We start from the raw sequence: 21,395 nt of genomic DNA on the forward strand, positions 1-21,395 counted from the left end.
AGTTCAATGCAGACAAACGCAAGGTGTTACACCTCAGAAGGAATAATCAAGGGTACAAATATAATATAGGTGACACCTGGCTAGATGACAGCACTATGGAGAAGGACTTGGGAGTCTTGATAGATCACAGACTGAATATGAGTATGCAGTGTGATGCAGCCACACAAAAGGTGAATGTGGTTTTGGGGTGCATCAACAGAAGTATCAGGCAAGACACGGGAGGATATAGTGCTTCTGTACTCAGCACTGGTTAGGCCTCATCTGGACTACTATGCGCAGTTCTGGGCTCCACATTTTAAAAAGGATGTGGAGAAGTTAGAAAGGGCCCAGAGGTGGGCAACAAAGATGATCAAGGCCTTGGAAAGCAAGTCATATGAGGAGAGGCTAAAGGAGCTAGGCATGCTCAGCTTGTAGAGAAGGTGCTTAAGGGGGCCATGATAGCAGTCTTCGAATACTTGAAGGGCTGCCATAAAGAAGGAAAAAAACACCTTTTCTCTCTTGCTGCAGAGAGGAGGACACAGTTGCAGGAACATAAGTTTAGGTTGGATATCTGTAGCTATGCCTATGTTCTATTATGGGTATTTTCCATGCTTCTGGGCTTTGCTGGCTGTTTCTGTACCTCCCCCCACTTTTCTATTACATATTGGGGTATTTTTAAGCCTTTCTAGAAGCATTGAGTGCTGGCTACAGCCAAGGCTAGGGACTTTGACTGGGATGTGCCAATGCTTCTGCAGGGACCAAAGCCAGAGGTTTCTGGCTAAAGCGTCTTGCCCGTGTGCTCAGGGTCAGACTGATCACCATAGTTAGGGTCAGGAAATATTTTTACCTCATAGTCAGATTGGTATGGACTGTGAGGGTTTTTTCCTTCCTCTATAGTGGGGGGCATGGCCCTCTACCTGGGATCTCTTGACCTATATATTGACAGCATTTCATAGCAGGACATTGGCTGCTGTGGTTCCCTTGCTTTACCTATGGCAGGTTAGGGTGTTAGATCTGTGTTGTGTCAGGGCTGATGGTAGTCTTATGCAGAGTTTAAATTATGGTTTGTATGGGATAGTTTGGATAGGGATGATCCTGTCTCAGGCAGGGGGTTGGTCTAGGTGACCTCTGGAAATCCTTTCCAGCCCTTCTTTTCTATGGGCACATATCATAGAATCTGGTCCCCTGCCATGGGCAGGAGGTTTTTGGGCTCAGATGAGCTCAACAAAGTGCTTGTCCAGTCTCATCTTGAACACCTCCAAGGGTGGCAACTGCACCACCTCTGCTGGGATTGTGTTCCAGATTCTGGGGACCTTTTCAGAGAAAAAGTGTTTTCTTATGTCCACCCTGAATTTACCTTCTATTAGTTTATGCCCGTTTGTCCTCATCCTCCTCTGAAGTGCCTTCCTAAAGAGCCACTCCCCCAGATCTTGATGCTCAACCCTGACATACTGGTAGCTGGCTATCAAGTCACCTCTCAGCCTTCTCTTACTGAGACTGAACAGGCCCAGTTTCCAGAGTCTTTTCTTATAGGGCCTATCCTCCAGGCCCCTAATCATATGGGTGGCCCTTCTTTGTACCCTCTCCAGCTTATCCACATCCTTCTTGAAGTGCGGTGCCCAGAACTGGACACAGTACTCCAGCTGTGGTCTCATCAACGCTGACTAGAGAGGGAGAAGCACCTCCCTGGATCTGTTGGCAACACATCAGGTGATGCACAACACAGTTCTTTTTGCCCTTCTGGCAACCTCACTGCACTGTTGGCTCCTGTTCATCTTCTGGTTTATTGTGACCCTGAGGTCCCATTCAGATGCTGTGTCAGCCAGTGGACCACCACCCATCGTGTAGTTATGGTGAAGGTTCTTCCTACCCAGATGAAGAACCCTGCACTTCTCCCTATTAAACCTCATCTGATTCCGGTCAGCCCATAAATCCAGTCTGTCAAGGTTGGCCTGGATCTTTACCCTATCCTCTGATGTGCTCACATTTCCCCACAGATTGGTCAGGCATGATCTACCCTTGACAAAGCCTTGCCAGTTGCTTCTTAGCACCCTTCTATTAGTAATTCAGTTATATATACATGTCTGATGCCTGCTCTGACACATTTGAATTGGAATGCTCCAGCAGCCTTGGCATCATGTGTATTAAGCATCTCACATTTCAAAATGGTGGCAGGGGCACTTTAATTAAAGCACCCCCACCCCCATTTTGAAACATGGAATACAAGAGCCACTCTAATTAAAACACCCCTCCCCCTACCCTGGAGCACATGTAAAGATGCCCTATGATTCTATGAAAATATAAATGGTCCAGTGTAGAGTATGGTCCGTTGTCAACCAGGAAGCAGACCTGAACTTGATTCATCTGTCCCATGAGAAATGAAAAGGAAGAGGGCTCCCCCTTGCATATGCACTTATTATGGTCTCATTGGTGGGGTTTACACATGCTCCAGGGGTGGGTGCTTTAATAAGAGTGGCTCTGAGAGCTGCTCTAATTGAAGTGCCCGCAGCATCTTGTGTATCAGTGTCCTTGTGCTTCAAAATGGCAGCAGGGGACCTTTTAACTAAAGCTCATTGAATGAGTTTTAGTTAAAACACTCTTGCTGCCATTCTGAAATGCAGGGATGCTGATACATGAGAGATGTGCCTGGCTGGAGCATGCTAATTAGCATGAATCGAGCTAATTAGATTAATCAAGTCTGCTCCGGCAAGCTGTAATTACTGCGCTTCAGAGCAGGCTTCCCACACATGTATAGGCACCCATTGTTATTTAAGGAGGCTGGGACCTTCTTTTCTTCTACTCATTTCTCACCCCATTTCAGGTATGCAGTTGTTCCTCATTCACTTGCCCACTGTGGACCTACTTCTATTGAGGATAGGATGTCTGAGGAGGTTTGTGGTGCTGTTCCTGGAGCTCTCATTCTCCTTGTGCTCACTACCTGAGTGTGGCTCCCATTCCCTTCACCTGCCACCAGCTTGGTGCGCAAATAAGAGCAGCCTACTGGGGCTTACATGCCCTGGGCTGTTGAATTTACTGACTTCAGGCCCATAAAATGTACACTTAAAGTATAGTGGAAGTAATAAAATTATAGTGCGATCATAAAAATGTATTACTCTTTCATAAGTGATATTAAGTGTCTGAATATCCATAAGATGGTCCTTCATCAATCTGCACCTTTCAGTTTCCTCCTATAATGCTGAGGAGAAATTTAGAAGTGAGTATTGACTATTTTTGCTGTCCTTTTTGGCTCGTGACATCTCTCATGCCTACCTGTCTTGGGCCTGATTCTGTACTGCCTTTTAGTGAGTGAAAAATAGGTGTGAAGCCCTGTAGGGGGAGTGGGCAGAGAATTCAGATCTATTTGCACAGCTATCTGTGACTGCAGAAGGTGAGTGCAGCCCTAAACTGGGTCATATATGTGACAGAGTATTTCTGTTTCTAGCTCTGAGATGATTCATATAGCACAGACTTTGACCCGATTGTTTTTCCATACTGCTTTCCTCCTCCCTGACCCAATGAAGGGTCATCAGTTCTCCCCACCTCTGGAAAGCAATAGGTTCTGCATTACTCCATCCAGATCATTAGCCATGTTTGGCAAAATATGTTTTAACTTTAGGACTATCTCATATTGATCCCATCCTGGAAATATTATTCTTTTTTTCTCGAGATCCAATAAATGTGCATTTAAGGGCTTCATGGGACTTCTCTATTACAGTGACTTCGTTTTTCAATATTCCACATGCTCTGTTAGCAATTCCAAGTTGCTGAAACCTGAATTAATCAAAGAGGTCAGTCAGGCTAAATTATTTTCATCCCTTGTTTGTTTGTCTTGTAGCATACTCGACTAAGCTCAACAAATTTCCTGTCTTTAACTTTGATGATGACCTCAAGTACCTGTGCATCAGTGCTGTGAGCCCAAACACTACGAAGGCCACCCTTTATGCTCTTAATGTGTGGAGATACTGGTGCATGACAAAAGGACTCAAGGACTACATGGACATCACAAAGGTAAGCAAGCACTTCTCAAAAGACTTGGTTAAACTATTAGACACGGGTCCCCTCTTTGCATCAACCTACTGCTTGAATGGGAAAGGCAGGGCTGGCTGAAGGTGGGAATATGATTCTATTTCATCCCACAGCCAGCTAGTTCCTTGGCATGAGCTTGTAACTTCTCTTTCCACCTAGAAGGTTGATTCACTAACCAGGGAGTCTGGCTGCATAGAGAAAGCTCTGGTTGTGTCCCATTTTGCCCTGTTCTGCCCCCTAATGTGTCGGGACAGAGGCAGATTTCTTGTGCTGGTTTTATTTCTCGACACTAGGGGTCAAATCCAAAAAGGCATTTAGGCACCTGCCTCCTATTTTTTTAAATCAATGGACGTTTAGATACCTGAACAAGTGTTGGGTACCTAAATACCATTTTGCATCTACCCCAAAGGTCCAGTCCAGCAAAGCACAGAAACATGGGCTTCAATGTAAGCCCAGAAGAATCCTCCCATATTTAATGACAAAGTTTACGGACGATACCAAATTATGGGAGTGTGTGGTCACGCTTGAGGACAGGCTGGCGATACAGGCTGGCTTGGACAGGCTCACAAGGTAGGCAGATCATAACCTGATGACGTCTAACACAGAGAAATGTAAAGTACTTCATCTGGGGAAAAATAATCCGCAACACTTACAGGTTTAGCAGTGCTACACTTGCCAGCACCACAGCTGAAAGAAACCTGGGGGCCATGACCACAGAATGAATATGAGCCACCAATGCGATGCTATAGCTGGCAGAGCAAATCAAACACTGGCATGCATCTACCGATGCATCTCAAGCAAAGCTAAGGATGTCATTTTCCCTCTCTACTTGGCCTTGGTCAGACCACAGCTGGAGTACTGCATCCAGTTCTGGGCGCTGCACTTCAGGAAGTTTATGGAGAAGCTTGAGAGAGTCCAAAGGAGGGCCACGCACATGATTAGAGGTCTGGAGAGCAGGGCATATGAGGAGAGGCTGAAAGAAATGGGACTGTTTAGCCTGGAGAAGAAGACTCAGAGGAGATTAGGTGGCAAACTATAAGTTGGGGCCTATATCAGGGCCTGGGGGAGCATCTGTTCACCAAGGTACCCCAGGGCAAGACAAGAAACAATGGGCACAAACAGATTGAAGATCACTTCAGATTGGACAGAAGGAAAAACTTTACAATTCAAGTACTGAGGGTCTGGAACAGACTTCCCCCAGAAGTGGTACAGTCACTTACCCTAGCAATCTTCAAAAAGTGTCTTGACGCCCACCTCGCTGGGGTCATCTAACTCCAGTAGTCTTTCCTGCCCAAGTGCGGGGGGGGCTGAACCCGATGATCTTGTAAGGTCCCTTCCAGCCCCTAACATTTATGAATATATGAATTTGTGAATGTCAATCATATGTATGAGTGGTTTGCTGGACTGGGACGTAATGTAAACAAACAAACAAAATAAACCCATGTTACAGCTAGTATAAAAACCATGGGATCATGGGAGGAGTTTTAAAGCAGCATCAGAGATATTATGAGGTTCAACCATGGGTGTATGTAGGATTTTAAAAAGGGTGATGTAGATGATGTGGCGCATCACAGCGCATTTTTCTCCAGTTAAAAAAAAAAAAAATGAGATGCTTTACTAATATACTAGGGAGCAAGAGGTATATTATTCTATTTCAAATCAAAGCAAAAACAAATGCAACTTTATTGGAATGTGCATTAATTTGCTATTATGTATAAAAAACACAACAAACTAGGCAAAATAATCAAAAGATGCTTACTTTTGTTGGTCCTGTAGTCATTAGAATTAAATGTATATCTCTCTTTCATATCCATAAAACAATATCTAGCCTCCTTGAGCATGCTTGTAGTGTATCCAATGCTTCACTTAAAGTTATTTCGAGACCTGAGTTAATGTTTCTTTAACCAGAGTTAAAAACAGTCGGCAATGCTGTTGAATAGGAGCTACGTTATCAGGAGCAGCTAACTGACAGCAGAATTTCCAAAGAAGGCTAGCTTGATTAGTGGAACATCCAGACCATTAAAAAAGAGAGGGTTGTTAATACCTGTGGAGTGAAGTGCTTAGAAGGAATCAGGTAGATTCTAATGAGCTGTGATGACCATTGACACCCTTACTGTTGCTTGACTAGAAATGCTGCTGCTGCTACCAGGCATTTGGTTTTAAACTTTGAGTAGGGCAGGAATCGAGGAGGGGGGCAGTGGTGACACGTAGGGGTGCACGCACACCCCCTGAGAGCACTGGTGCACCCCCTGACAGCCAGCACTCCCCAGTTAGGCAATGGGCAGCAGGGGCAGGTGGGAGCGCTGGTGCCCACCCTGCGAGCGCGGGCCGGGGAGTGGGAGCTGCTTCCTGTGGCCAGATTGGCTGTGGGGGACCACCCTTCCTGGTCGCTGACCGGTCTTTTGGGGGGCATGTACCCCCTGACTAAGGTGGCACCAGTTGCCCATGGGAGGGGTAAGGGGAACTGCATCCCCTCTAGATGTGCCCCTGGGTAGAAAGCCTATCTTACAGTAGCTGTGCCTTCACTATGGTATAATGAGATCTTAGGGTGCCTTTGTTTGAGAGAAATTTGCTTGTGGTAATATGCTAAAGATTTCAGAAATGTCATGTGAGTCCAGGGAAGTCATTGGAATGCCACCCACTGGTCACCCGGCTTTGCCCTGCGATGTCAGGGAATGTGTATTTTAAGGTTTGAAGGCTCCAACGTTAAGAAAGCTATTGCTTTTGGGCCTTGCCGCTGTTTGTATAATAAGCAGCTGTGTTTGTGATGTGAACGTAGAAAGGATAACTCTGGAACAAAACCGACGTCTGCAAGTTAACAAATTAAAACAACAAGCATGACCTGCTGCAGCCAAATAAGTGCTTGTGATTGCAAATAAAGGTTGGGAATATTCCTTAATTCCCAGGTTCTGGGACTCAGAGGCAGTATTGTACAGCCCTTCTGTTATTGGAACAGCTCATTATAACCAGCTTAATGCCTTCCTTTTAATTAAGAGATTTATGGAGTCTGTAAGTATATCTCAGTGGAAAGGAGAAATGGAAAGTTTCCACAGCTGGTGCTGAATAGGGAAAAGTACAGAGTAGAAGGGATGCTGTTCAAGCATCAGCATATGTTCATACTGGTCAGAATCCTAACCCAAACGACGTACAGCTCCCACTCACTTCGGGGGTGAAGGGGCGGCAGATGGGTTCTGCGTCCTAGAAGGAAACTTTCCATGATAACTCTCATGCTACCCAACATCCAAATGGATCAGATCTGTCTCCTCCCACTACTTTTGGACCCATAATACCAGCCAGATCCTCATCTCTCCCAAGCAATGTCCTTGGTATCATCCATAACAAAGTTTATCTTAAATTCCCTTTTATCTCCACCCAGCCTCACTTTCCATTGGCATTGTTACAGTAACTAGATTGAAATACTGCAGATATGCAGCCTCATTCTAAGACTACAAGGTTATGCAGTAACAATCTTTTGGGGAAGCAGAAAGCATGATGAGTATTTTACCTCTCCACAAAATAGGCCCTTGAGAGTTTCATGATGCAGAAGAGCATGTTTACTGACTTGTTCTGTCTTGATGGCTATAGAACAGAAGTGGACCTGAACTTGGATCTGAACATTGCTAAACTTTGGGGAAGTTTGGGTCTGGACCCAGAGCTGGAACTGAAGTTAATTGTCAGCCTGTGTCTATCATGGCTCAGACCTAAACCCTAGAGCTGACCACCACTGAGGTTCAGAGTTATATGGATCCAAATCAAAACATGTGAATACATGAACTGTATATCACGTATAGACTGTGATGATATATGTTTCTCTGGTTCCAGATTCCAGCTATGAAGCTGAATGAACTGCTTGAGGACTTCTACATCACAGTGAAAAAAACAGATGGGTCAGATTTTCTGGCCACCTCCCTGCATGCTATACGTCGGGGACTGGACCGGATCCTGAAGAACGCTGGTGTGGGATTTTCCATCACCAGCAGCACCTTTAGCTCCTCCACCAAGAAGCTCAAGGAGAAGCTCCGGGTGCTCAGCAAGGCCGGGATGTCTGGTGCTCGCTCTCGCAACATTGTCTATTTCTCCCTTTCAGATGAAGAAGAGATGTGGAGGACAGGATGCTTGGGTGACGATAATCCTGTGGCCCTATTGTCCACGGTGGTGAAATACAACAGCCAGTACCTGAACATGAGAACATTACAGGAACATGCAGACTTAATGTTTGGTGATATTGAGTTGCTCAAGGATTCACAAAACAGGCCATTTTTTGCCAGAACAGACAGCGTAAAGCGAGAGAACAGGTTGAGCTCGAACAAAGTGTGTTATGGCCAGATATACCACGAGCACTCCAAAGGGCACAAGCTCTGCCCATACTGCCTCCTCTATAAGTACATGTACATACACCGACCACCGAGCCAGATGGAAGCCAAGTCTCCTTTCTACCTGACTGCCCGGAAGGAGATTAGCGGCATGGGAAATGTGTGGTATGAGGAGCAGAGGATGGGACTCCGCTCCCTAAGGGGAGTTGTCCCAAAACTGGCAAAAAAAGTCAAACTTGACCACTGTGAAAATTTCACTTTTGTCTCATTTACTCAGGCTTCCAGAAAGTTTGGCTCTCTCAGCTCCTACCAATGAGCCTGCCCTCCACTGCCAGCCACCATCCATGGGCTCAGTCTGCTGTACAAGAACAGTTGGTGAACTACAGAAACTTATTTCAGTACCCAGACTTCCATAGATGATCAGAAAAGATGATGCCCTGCTGATGATTTGCTTTGATTCTTATCAAGGCAGCTGCTACTGAAAAAAAACAAACTGTTATTAAGAGATCTTTTCCAAGTGTGTGTTAATATATATTTTATTACTGAGACAATAGATTGCTGCATAAACAGGAATGTGACAAAGGTGAGGAAATCAGTTAAATACATAGTGCCTTTTAGCACACATTTTTCTTGACAACTGCCACATTAAACTGGACAAGAATTAAAATTCCCAGTAGCCCGGTAGCTTTAGTGCATTGTGAAGAAAGTAAGTTACTATTAAAAAAAAAAAAAAAAAAAAAAAATGGTGGAATGAGGAGAAAGAGAGGCAGATATATTAAATATTTCCTGAAGAAAAATAGCACTTGACACTTTTTTTTTCTGTTTGGTTGAAAAGCAAGCAGCAGGCCTTGATGGAAGATCCCACAGCTTTCTTCAATCACGTTTGGACCGTGTATACTTGGGTTGTGGCAGCTTTCAGTGGTGGTTGTTGTTCGTTTCCTGCTGTCAGCTGGGGCAATTTTTGGAGGCCAGATTGATATACAAACATTTGAAAACTATATTTCCTCTATCATAGATGAACTGGGCTATCGTGGATTTTTGTCCTTAACAAATATGCCTTGGAGCTCGGGCGCTATAATCAAAGACTGATAACTCTTGAAGCAGAAGTGCCTATGTTTTCTTTCACACTTACAATACAAATTTTATTTTCTTGTGAGCTGTTCTTAGATTTCTCTATCTGTTCGGTATATCATAAATACTGTTATTTTTCCATCACACTGTAAATTACACTGGATCTGTAGAGACGGCTAGGGGTAATCCTTGGATTCATCAAACAAGGAACAAGCAAGAGCAGTTACAGCATCCCCGGAAGGACAGCTTTTCAAGTCACTCATTTTTAAAAGTTAGGGACAACATTTTTTAAAATACGAACCAGTGTTTTTGCATGCCTAGATTTTGAGACACCTTAACAGGGCCTGATGTCAGCAATTTAACAATTGGTGTGATCTGAAATTTGAGGCCTCTTTTAAATGTCTCTGGTTGCTTTTCTGGTTGTCTCTCAGTGTCTTACCAAAACAGAGAGGCCCTCAAAATTACTAGTTGCATTAAAAAATTTTGCCCTAAACTCCTAGGCCTCAATTCAATTGCCCTTTAAAGTAATTAGGAAAACTTGCATTGATTTAAATGGAAGTGTTATCAGGTCCTTAATGAATGATAGGAGACCTGTACTCATGTTAGGGGTTATAGAAAATGGTTTCATCTTGTGCAGCCACCACTCCTGTAGAAGTGACATGGCTGTTGGATGTCAGTATATCACAGAGCTGTGACCTAGTTATAAAGTTGAAGACACATTGAAGAAGTTGCCGAATCCTTTGCATAATAGGATCATGTTATGCTTTTAAATCAGAGCTCAAGTCCAATACTTATTTGAAACCAAGTATATTGTAAACAGAAATTTGCTTTATTTTTGCAAGACTGCCATGTACACATATTGCAGGTCTACTGTCTAGGTTTCTAAAAAGATGTTGGTTTTGAGGGTCTACTTAATATCAGTGAGTTCTATAATATAGTTTTGCTTCTCTCTTTTAAATATTTGCGTGCAGGGTTAAATGTTGCTTTAGTTTTGAGAAAATCATTCCCTAGACCTTGAAAGAGAGAGTAGCATTAGCTTTAGCAGGGGAAACATCTACCCCATGCTGCTGCCTATATTCCTTGCAGGCTGTGGAAAACATCTGCTCCCTTGTTTTGGTAACCTGAGGACCCAATTCTGTGATGTCTGAGCAACCTCAGCTCCTGTTTGGCTGATAGGGGAATTGCAGATGCTCAGGACTCCATATATGATCAGACTCTTAGTACGTCAAGTGTGATTGATAGCTGTAGCAATAGGACTTTTGTATATTAAGTTTTATTTCTTTTTAAAAGGCGCAGTGTGACTTGACATAATCTCTCAGAGTACAGCATATTGTTGGCATTAACAAAAGAAATTGCATATCTCAAAGCATTGTACCTTCTCTCTTGTTTACATCACTTTTCCATATTTTGCTGACTACAGGAAAGCAAATGCTGTGTAAGGAAAAATGTTTTGTTGGTTCTGTAAAACTAATAATCGTAAGCAAACAGCATGCTGTAAGTAGAGCAGACTTACAGCATCACAAATAACTGGTCATTGCTGACAAACAGCAAAAAGCTAAGCTCCTGTAATAGTGTCACTTTCTTTGGAAAGGGATTTTGTCTACTGGCATGCATTGCTACTGCTGTGAAACACATTGGACCTTGTTTCTCCACTATTGTGTACCATTACATACACAAATGATTATGCAGTCAGTGCAAAGTGCTGCCAGACTAGCAGAGAGTGGACTTCAAGTGAACTTAGGTTCCTCAGTGTGATTCTGTTTTACCTGCTCAGCCGTGAAAATCCATTAAAAGGTAGGTGGGTCCTCCTCCTCTTTCTCTTCCCTGCTGCTTTTTTGTGTGACTGGTGTTAAGGGTAAGAGGTTGTTATGAAAGGAGATTAATGGATTTCCAAGGACTTCAGTTAGTGCTTGGGTATACTTGGATGCTGAGGTGGATGCAGGCTCATAGATGGAGTCAGATCTGGCTTGTAGTGTTTTCCAAGGCATGGAACTGGGAACAACCAGACCTGTTCTGCTTTTACTCTTGGAAGTGTCAGATTTAGCGGCTAAAATCTGCAAACCTGTTGTACACAGAACCTGTATTTGGCACAGAAATAAGCAACCTGATTTTCACTTGAATTTCTGCAGCTCCCACAGGTAATGTTTCTCAGTCTACAGAATCAGGCCTCAGGAAAGTAAGGGTGTGTGTAGATGAAATGGGGGTCCTAAATTGAAGCGGTGGGTTTTAAAAAGAACCGCTTCAATTTAGGGCCGATTTAAACCCCTGTGTTGTGTACAAACCTCGCTGACTTACCTGCCTCTCTGTCAGGGAGGGGGGAGTGAGCTGCCAGTGGGTGGAGTGGTCCCTGGGCTGCAGGGAGTCCTAGTGCTTCCCCCCCATGGCAGCACCTGCCCACAGGCACCTGGCTCGGGCGGTCTTGGGGGGCACCGCAGCTGCAGAGGGAAGCAGCGGGCCCCCGCGCAGCTCAGGCAAGCTCCAGGGAGGGGGGAAAAAAAAAAGATCAGGCTTGCCGCTTTTCTTGGGTGGAGCCTGTTTTCCCCGGGCTGCTGCCAGGCTGCCTACAGGGCTTCCTGCAGACCCACCGAGCTGCACAGAGCCCGGTGCTTCGCTCCCTGACTGTAGGGGCGGCAAACTAAAACTCCTTGAGGGAGTTTTAGTTTGCTGTGCCCTAAGTCATTTAAGGCGCATACACTGCCAAATCACCTACAGCGGCTGCAATTAATGCACAATACGCCACCAAGGCATGCAAACACTGACACCACTAAAGCGGTGCAAAAGCATTTAGCCCACTTTAAAGTGTTGTGCACACACGTCTCTCATTTTGTCTACACATTAGGTAAGACACCAGAGAAATGTTAAGGCAAAGATTTCTATAGATATAATGGAGGAGGATGTAAGCGCCCTACTCCCACTGGCTTTCATCTGCTTCTCCTTTGGGCCACTTTGGAGTCTACTTACACTAGGATTACTGATCATGATCACCAGTCCCTATGGCAGCAGAATGGATAGGCTGCTTATTGCATGAGTCTAAAAGTACTCACTTACAATGCAAATTGTCTAGTACCATATTTACTCAAATATAAGATGAGTTTTTTCCTCTAATCAGCATGGGGGGAAAAAGCTCCTTGTCTTATATTTGCATACAAGGAAACTTTATTAAATACATTGTCTATCATTAAACTGCTGTCAAAAGCAGCATGTGTTCGGTAATAGAAACCAGCTTTGAAGTTGATTAAATGCAACCAACCCTGAGCTGACTATACAACACATGACCCATATTGGGCAAACATACTGATGGGGACCTTTTTTATTATTGTTCCAAATGTTATTAAAAACACACTTATCACTCTTCACTTACAAAGCTTCACATAGTGAGCATCTTTGTTTTACCAAGCCTTCATATAGCAAAACAACTATAGAGCAAAAACATACAACTATATATATTAAACCCGTAAACAACATACATCAACTTCCCACAAAGAGCTGCTCACAGAATTCTGTTTCTTCATACAGAACCCATGAATATCAATTAACCTCTCTTTAAAAAAAAAAAAAAAAAAAAAAAAGCAAACCCTATTACCTCAGTAACCACCTGAAACTCCCTGCCCCTCCCATCTGTCCCCTCTGACCCTCTTATAGGTCTCTTACCAAGACTCATTTCCACCTTCAGCATCTGGTGATCACTATAACAGTTTTCCTGGTTTGGCCCTAGCTGCATCACAGATGGGAGGTGCTGCCCACGTGGGTGCCACTCATTCACTTTTAACAATTTTAACACTACTCATGCCTGCCATGCTCCTGTCCAGATACCATATTTATCCTGCACTTTCTCTACCCATGTTTCTCTTTGAATGTATTGTTCCATCCACCTTTCTAAGAAATCTGTATACATTCATACTACAATCGCCCTCTCACTAGACTTTTCTCCTGCTATGAATTTTTAACTTTTTTAATTCTTCCCTTCCACGTTCCTCTGCATATCTCTTCCAGAAATGTTCATAACACTTCTGCATTCCAGTAGGATTTTCAGTTTTGGAGGTTGATCAAGCTGATTAGGTGCTCTGCCTATACCTCCAGTATCTCAAGCAGTACTTTTTCCAAAAAGTCATATCTGTTCATTATTGTTTCTATATCCATTTGTTGCCAACTAATATTACCTTTATCTGCAGGCTCTGATCTTCTCTGCCATCTATCCTTTCATTTTCCATGTCTTCCCACTATGCCACTTCCAGTGGCCCAGCATGCTGTTGTACCTCTGTCGTTCCCTGCTTCTCACCCAATGTCCTTTATCCTGCTGCCTCTGCTCTGTCTCCCGCTCACCTTCACTCCTGTCTTTACCCTGCTATTAGCTTTTCTGTCACTGCTGTGGTTCACTGCTTTTGCTGTCATTCCTGCCTTTCCTTTCACCAACTTCTGTCCCTGTTTGCCCACTTTTGTCCACTCTCCATTTGTCTTTGGCCCTTCTTTCCCATTCTTCATTTCTTTTTCCACCTCATGGTTACGTGCCACCACTCCTATAGTTTTGAGTTTCAGGCCTCCCTCTTCTACTGTTTACATCCCAGCACTCTGCCAATCACATTCTTTGCCTTTAAAGCATTGATAAGGCCCTCAATGCAACAATAGACTAGTGCAACCTATCGGAGATAGACTTATGGTACTGCCCATTGCACTCAGTCCCCCTCAGTGCTGAATCTTTTCCAGATCATGGTGAGCCATTACACTGCATACATTTTTACTTCTTTTTCTCTCCCACAGCTGAACTGTGCTTTTCTTTCCCATTTCCAATGATGTCTGTTTCTTCACCAGACTTAAATGTCTGTCAAATACCACCAAATGGGGCCCCCATCACCTCCTCTCTCAGCCTGTCACATATGATTAGTGTGGATCTGCTCTCCCTAAGATGGACCTGAATCAAGTTGCCCTGTACCTCATCTGCATATAATTTATTGGAGGATCCCAAGACTTGTGACAAAAACATCTGGTTCTAGTCATGAATGAGGGGCTAATTAGCACATGGCTCCTTTGTGAAGGGTATTTGGAGTATACACAAATACTGAGCAGTGCTGAGCTGTGGGGTCACCTTGTTGACTCAGGTGGGGTCCAGTCCACTGAACTTTCGACTTGGAGGTTTTCATAGATTCATAGACGTTAAGGCTGGAAGGGACCTTGGAAGATCATTGAGTCCAGCCCCCTGCCCAAAGGGCAGGAAGTCAGCAGGTGTCCTGGGGTCCCAGCAAGATAGACATCCAAATGTCTCTTGAAGGTGTTCAACGTGGGTGCTTGAACCACCTCTGGCAGCAGTCTATTCCAAACCTTGCGGGCTCAGACAGTAAAGAAGTTCTTCCTTATGTTTGGTCTGAAATGGTCACAGTGGAGTTTGTGACCGTTCGATCTTGTCATCCCTTGGGGCACTCTGGTGAACAGACATTCCCCCAGATCCTGATGAGCACTCCTTATAAACTTATAGGTGGCCACCAGATAACCCCTGAGCCTGCGCTTTTCCAGGCTAAAGAGCCCCATAGCTCTCAGCCTCTCATTGTAAGGTCTGTTTTCCTGACCTCTGATCATGCGCGTGGCTCTCCTCTGGACTCTCTGAAGCTTCTCCACATGCTTTTTGAATTTGTGGAGCCCAAAAGTGGATGCAGTACTCCAGCTGCAGCCTCGCCAAGGCCGAGTACAATGGGAGAATGACATCCTGGGATTTTTTCGAGAAGCATCTATGGATGCAAGCAAGTGTTTTGCTTGCTTTACTAGCTGCAGCATCACATTGAAGGCTCATGTTCATCTCGTGGTGAGTCATGACCCCCAAGTCCCTTTCATCTGAAGTGCTAGCCAGTGTAGCATTGCCGAGCCTATAAGTATGCTGAGGGCTTTTCCTCCCAAGGTGCAGAACCTTGCATTTTCCAGTGTTAAATGCCATCAGGCTCTCCTCTGCCCATTTCTTGAGCCTGTTGAGGTCAACCTGGATTGCCCTTCTGTCCTCAGGTGTGGACCCCAAAGGTTGGTCTTCAAGAGGAGGCTTGATAGTCACCTGGCTGAGGTCATCTGACCTTGGTCCTCTTTACTGCCACGGGCAAGGGGTCAGCCACGAAGATCCATTGTGGTCCCTTCCGACTCTACAATCTATGAACTATATGGTAAATTATGAGCATTTTGGCTTTAGACTAACATCATGCATAATTTGTACTATATATAAATAGGTACAAAAGTGCTGCTTAGAACTGTGTTTATGGAGTACCTATGCTAAAGCTTGCAGCAGTTTCACAAAAAGTAAAATGCATCAATTCTGGATGAACTAAGTCTATGGGTACCCTTATAGGCAAATTTCTATAGGCCTTATTTCTTATTTCCAAGTCAGTTTTTTTCAAATTTACCCTTCATTTCAATGTGCTCATGGAAAGCAGGGTCTGACAGTAAGAAAAGGGGGAAGGGACTACAGGGGGAAGAAGTTGAGGGGGCAGAGGACAAGGGGGCTAGCTGATTCCCCCAGATTTATTTTCCCTGCTGTGGCAGTGGGAGGGGGGAAATTCAAGGCAAATCTCCAATAATCAGATCCCATACCTGGAAATTATAACAAATTTCTATTTTTTCCATATATAGAATCTAATTATTTGGGGTAATCTTTTATTCAAGGTAATCTTATATTTGAGTAAATACAGTTTTTCCTTTATTCCCTTCTGAAACCTTTGGGACAGGTTGAAGGCATTTCATGATTGTATGAAGGAGCAACTGATCCACTGACATTATCTATAAAACATTAACAAGGGAAAAAAGAGTAGAATTCCTATTTCTTTGCTTTAAGAAGCAGTAGGGGCACTAACAAATTTCTTAGAATACTATTATAGCTTCTGTACCCCAAAATCACGGAATTTAATAATCGGTGCCCCTCTGTCCTCACTTGTTACCTAATGTTATCCAAGGAAAGGATTGTTCCTATTTCAGATCTTCCAGTACAAAAGATGCATTTTTGTGTTGTGCAAACATTTGGATTATTTGTATCTGAATAGAAAATAAAGCATTAAAGTCAGAAGGTGCCACACCAGTTCAGACTGGCATTGAGTCATCCAAGCTGCTGTCAGTTGATAACGGATTATGTCAGAGGAATACACCTGTGACATACCTACAGGTCGTTTTTTTCGAGGGATTGTGTAGGTAGCCCTATGAGGTGGAAAACAATCCAATCCAATGCTTTTGTAAAGGAAACTCTGTCTTGATCCTATCTAACAAGATGTCTTTGAGTTTGACAATGTGATGGTTCTAACTGATTTATATTTGCTCTGAAATAAAAGCAATATCATCTTTGCAAAATGTGAACTGTGATTAAGTATCTCAGCATCTGTAAAGTTTTTGGAAGCAGGGAAGGTGGTGTGATATTTTGCAACCAATGTTTCTAAGTGTTTGCTGGATCTCCTAATTTTTTTTTTTTCCAGTATGAACAAGGAGTAAACTGTTTTGGTTTCGACTTTTAGAAATAACAATACTGGAGCCATCATCACTTATCTCATTACATAAAGGCTAGGTTTATACATAAACAGGTTTAAGTGATCAGAAACTGGTTTAAACCAGGAACAGAACAAATGATCAGTGCACATAAACCAGTTTGAAAATGGCTGAAACCAGTTTGAGATAAACCTGGCTGAATGTAGTATCAGACTTAACTGATTTGGATCAAACCAGTTTATGCAATGTCTGTTCCAGACCCCTTTCTGGTTTAAGCTAAATCAGACTCCCCCAGCATCCTGGCATGCTCTCTGGGCTGGGCAGGGCTCTCTGCTCCACAGCAGGGCTGGCCCCTCCCCTCTGCTCCCTGGCTGCAGCTCCAGTAGAGACTTGCAGGCACAGTGTCTGCCTGGCTTTCTTCTGCTCTGTCCCTCCACTCCCAACTCCCTGCTAAGCAGCGATCCCCGTCCCTCTGCCTTACGCAGACACCTCAGCATTAGCTAGCAGACTACATGCTGGCTACGGTCCATGCTGTGGCAGACAGCAGTGTCAATTTAGGGCTTTTTGGAGCTACTCAAAGCTCAGCTGGTAATGTCCCTCAGTTCCTTCTTTGTTTAAGAACAGTTTGAACTAATGAGAGAGGCTGTTTGTATTCTGATGGGGTGATAAATGCTGATAACAGAGCTGATAAATGCTCTGTTATCAAGGAGAGGGGAATCCCTCCCTAATTCTGCTGGAGTCTGGCCCTTCTCCTCAGCTCATCCCTGTGAAAGGAGAGGGAGGGCTGCTCTAGCATTCCCTGACTTTTAGCCTGAGCCACTGCAGGCATGTGCCTGCGTTTCTGGGATGTCTGCATGACTACAAAGTTATTTAGCCTAGCCAGGTTAGACTAAACTGTAAAGATTGAATCAATTCAGGCTCTGGATTTTTGAATGTTTGTCCCTAGCCAAGTTGTCAAGGGCTTTTGACACTGCTTTCAACCATGTTGCACCAAGGATCAACTGGGTCACAATTACACTATCTGTCATAAAAAAAACAAACCAGCCAGTAGCTGACAATATGCAAACAAGTCCTGACTGGCTGAAAGCTCCCTGTCAATCACACCTGCAGAAGATACAATTAGACAAACCGTCTATATAAGTAGCATCTTAACAGTACTCACACCTAGGAGTCCTGACCTTATCTGATGAGTGGAAATTGAAGTTGCAGAGAGTTCAACAAATCTGAGATCTCTTACAGCCCTTGGAGTTTACAATTCCATAATTTATTGCTAGTAGTAGCCAGAAGTTTGCTTTCAATCAAACAACAAAGCCCCAAGTTGTTTTTGTCTCCGCTCAGATGGCCATATTTTCATTCTGAATCACATTTTTTTTCTTTTTTCTATCCAGTTATTTCCAAGACTTAGGGAAGAATTCTTAAACACAATCCTCCTGACCCTCTCACCCCTCCCCCTCCACTATCCTGCTGTTTGTTTTCTGTTTGTCTTTCCAAGGAAGTAAGAGCCAAGGTAATAATTAGAATGTTTGAGGTAATTTACTAATGACAACTCTGATAAAGAATAAATACAAGTCTAAGAGGGTGAAGTTTTTTTCCCCTAAATTTTCTCACACCAATAACCAAGAACATTTTAATGCTTTTATTTGTTATTTGCATATTTCTTAAAGCAATTTAGAAACTGACATAGACATAATTACTTTTTACTACCTTGGACATGTTCCTAGTCCTACTCTGGAGTGTATTAAGCAATCTATTAGTAACAAGAATTATTTTCTTGTGTTTTTGCATTGTCCCTCTCCTCAAATATATTGCACAGCCACTGTGGCTCTGCCTTCCCCACTGTGGAAGCCAAGCCACTGCAAGGAATGTGTAGGGTGTGAAGGAGGTGGAGGGATCAGGCAGACAGGAGGGTGAAGCACCTCCTAGCTCCATTCTGGTGTCTGTCCTCCACCCCGAGTCAGCACCTGGGGCTTGTGCCCTGCTTCCCCACCAATTGTTATGCTACTGCAGTACTGCTGTTTCTAAAAGTAAGAAGGTTTTGTTTCTTCCACTAGGTCTGAAGGAAAAACAGCAAGGATATCCCTCAAAGAATTGCAACAGCAATGTATTGTTTTAAGCCAAGGATTAGAAGATGGACCTCTGATAAAGATACACCCTGTAACATAAATGTCTTGGAACTTTACAATTAATTGCAAACTCCTGGGAGATGGCTAAAACCTGGAACTCTCCCAAAAGCCATGCTGGAGTTTCTGTGCAAAGAAAAGGGCTTTTATTTCCAAAACCTGCATCTAATTGAGGACACTATTAAACTTGCCTGCATCTATTGCAAGTGTAAAGTTGTTTTTCAAAAGTGAAGCTTAGAAAGACCATCTTTATTCTGTCTTCATTCTTTATTCTGAGGGCTCTATTCCACTTAGGAAGTCTTGCTTTAACTTCACATGAAAGCCTAGTTCTGGGGAGAGACGTCTGATCTGAAAGATATCATCGAAGAGCTCCTAGGTAGTAGAGCAAGAAAAATGAAAGTCAAAAGATGGTTGATGCTATCCTCTATTTTCAAGAGAGAAAATTTTAGAGGACTGGTTACATGCTTCTGGGTTTTGAGTCCTTCACTTTGTTTCATACAATTCTCTCAGTTTTTTATTAGGGAGTTTGGAGATTAATAGGGAGGGTGGGAAAAGGTACTCTTACCTATCAAGAAAGCAGGTTAAAGCCAGCACAGGGCACATATCTTTGGCTTTGCTCACCTTTTGGCTTCAGTTGCCTAACTCTGAGGTAGGTACTTAACTCTGATTGGGATTCCCAACCCCAGATGCTTCCCTGCATGTTAGTACCTTCACTAGGCACCTCTCTCTAGTGCGGGGAAATGGGTTTGAATCCTATCAAAGCACTTAGGGAGGAAGTGGATGTATGGTCTGAGGACCTCTTTGGCCTGATAGGCTTTGGTCCTTCTGTGGGTGTGTCTTAACTACAGGGCTGTAAACATTAAACAGACATTGGCTAAAAGTACAGAAATAACCCTGGGTACAGAGGTGAGAACTTTCATTTGTGTTAATGGGTGCTGCAGGGTTGGCATAGTACCAAAGAGGAGGCAGGATTCTGCTGCACATAGACCTTCTCTATGGAAGAGCCTTCTTATGTGCTTCCTCCATGTAGGGGCCATCTGGCTTTGTGGCAGCAAACTCCTGTTTGTTAGATATAGAGGCTAGGGACAGACAATACACACAAACTGGTTTAAGTGATCAGAAATTGGTTTAAACCTATAACAGAACAGATGTTCAGTGCACATAAACCAGTTTGAAAATGGCTGAAATGGGTTTGAGAATAAACCTGGTTGAATTGACTTAACTGATCTGGCTCAAACTGGTTTATGCAATGTCTGTTCCAGACCCTTTGCTGGTTTAAATTAAACCAGATACCCCCAGCATCCCAGCATGCTCTCTGGGCTGGGTGGGGCTCTCTGCTCCACAGCAGGGCTGGCCCCTCCCCTCTTTTCCCTGGCTGGAGCTCTGGCAGAGACTGTAGGCATCTGCCTGGTTTCTCCCTGCTAAGCAGGGATTATTCCCCCCACCCCTCTGCCTTACACAGATACCTCAGCATTAGCTAGCAGACCACATGCTGGCTACAGTCTGTGCTGTGGGAGACAACAAAGGCAGACTGGCTTTTTGGAGCTAATCAACAGGTAGCTTAATGTTGTTCCTTGGAAAAGCTGTTTAAGAAGAGCATGAACTAATGGAGAGAGGCTTTGTTTTCTTAATGTGTTGATAAACACTGAGTTAGGGGTGATAAACATTCTCTGCTGGGCTGCTCAGGGGTGGGGGAGGAAACCTTCTCTAATAAGAGTGTTCCTGCCGGGGCCTAGCCATGCTCCCCATTCCGCTTAGCACTGTGGAAATGAAGGGAGGGCTGCTCTAGCACCCCCTGGCTTCTAGCCTGAGCCACTGCAGGCATATGCCTGAATTTTTTTTCAGTCTAGAGGAGATGTCTGTGTGGTTACAAACTGGTTTAACCTAGCCAGGTTAGACTAACCTGCAGTGATTGATTCAGTTCAGCCTCAAGCTTTTTGAATGTCTGTCCCTAGCCACAATGTTTCATAGTTTCTAGGGTCAGAAGGGACCTGAACAGATCATCAAGTCCGACCCCCTGCCCTGGGCAGGAACAAGTGCTGAAATCATAATACCCTCACCAGATCCAACCTCCTCTTGAAGAGCCCCAAGGTAGGGGAGAGCACCACCTCCCTTGGGAGCCCGTTGCAGAACATGGCAGCCCTAACTGTAAAGTAATGCCTCCTCATATCAAGCCTGAACCTACTCTCAATCAATTCATGGCTGTTATTCTTTGTTATCCCAGGTGGTGCCCAGGGGAACAGAGCCTCATCTATTTTCCGCTGGTCCCCCCTGGTGAGTTTATAGACGGCCACCAGATCCCCTCTCAGTCTTCTCTTGTTGAGGCTGAATAGATTCAGGCCCTTTAGTTTATCTTCGTAGGGCTTGGCCTGCTGCCCCCTGACCATACAAGTGGCCCTCCTCTGGACCCCCTCAAGGTTAGCCACATCCCTCTTGAAGTGCA

The 21,395-nt window shown here is 44.1% G+C and overlaps 1 protein-coding gene across 3 annotated transcripts in view; it reads left to right on the top strand.

The window, feature by feature from the left end:
• KIAA1958 (KIAA1958 ortholog) overlaps nt 1-19,138 on the top strand; it is a 189,570-nt gene extending 170,432 nt beyond the window's left edge. The window contains exons 3-5 of one of the 3 annotated variants that reach the window (XM_014524919.2): nt 3,815-3,987; nt 7,828-8,483; nt 8,596-11,605. In XM_014524919.2, coding sequence (XP_014380405.1) covers nt 3,815-3,987; nt 7,828-8,483; nt 8,596-8,734 — 968 coding nt within the window. In that variant the 3' untranslated portion in view covers nt 8,735-11,605. Of the gene's footprint in view, nt 1-3,814; nt 3,988-7,827; nt 11,606-18,883 lie in introns of those variants that run through there. The other 2 variants (XM_025216063.1, XM_025216062.1) reach the window with 2 other exon arrangements.
• The last annotated feature ends 2,257 nt before the right edge of the window (nt 19,139-21,395 follow it).

The sequence above is a fragment of the Alligator sinensis genome, unplaced genomic scaffold (assembly GCF_000455745.1).
Source record: "Alligator sinensis unplaced genomic scaffold, ASM45574v1 scaffold371_2, whole genome shotgun sequence".
Lineage (NCBI taxonomy): Eukaryota > Metazoa > Chordata > Crocodylia > Alligatoridae > Alligator > Alligator sinensis.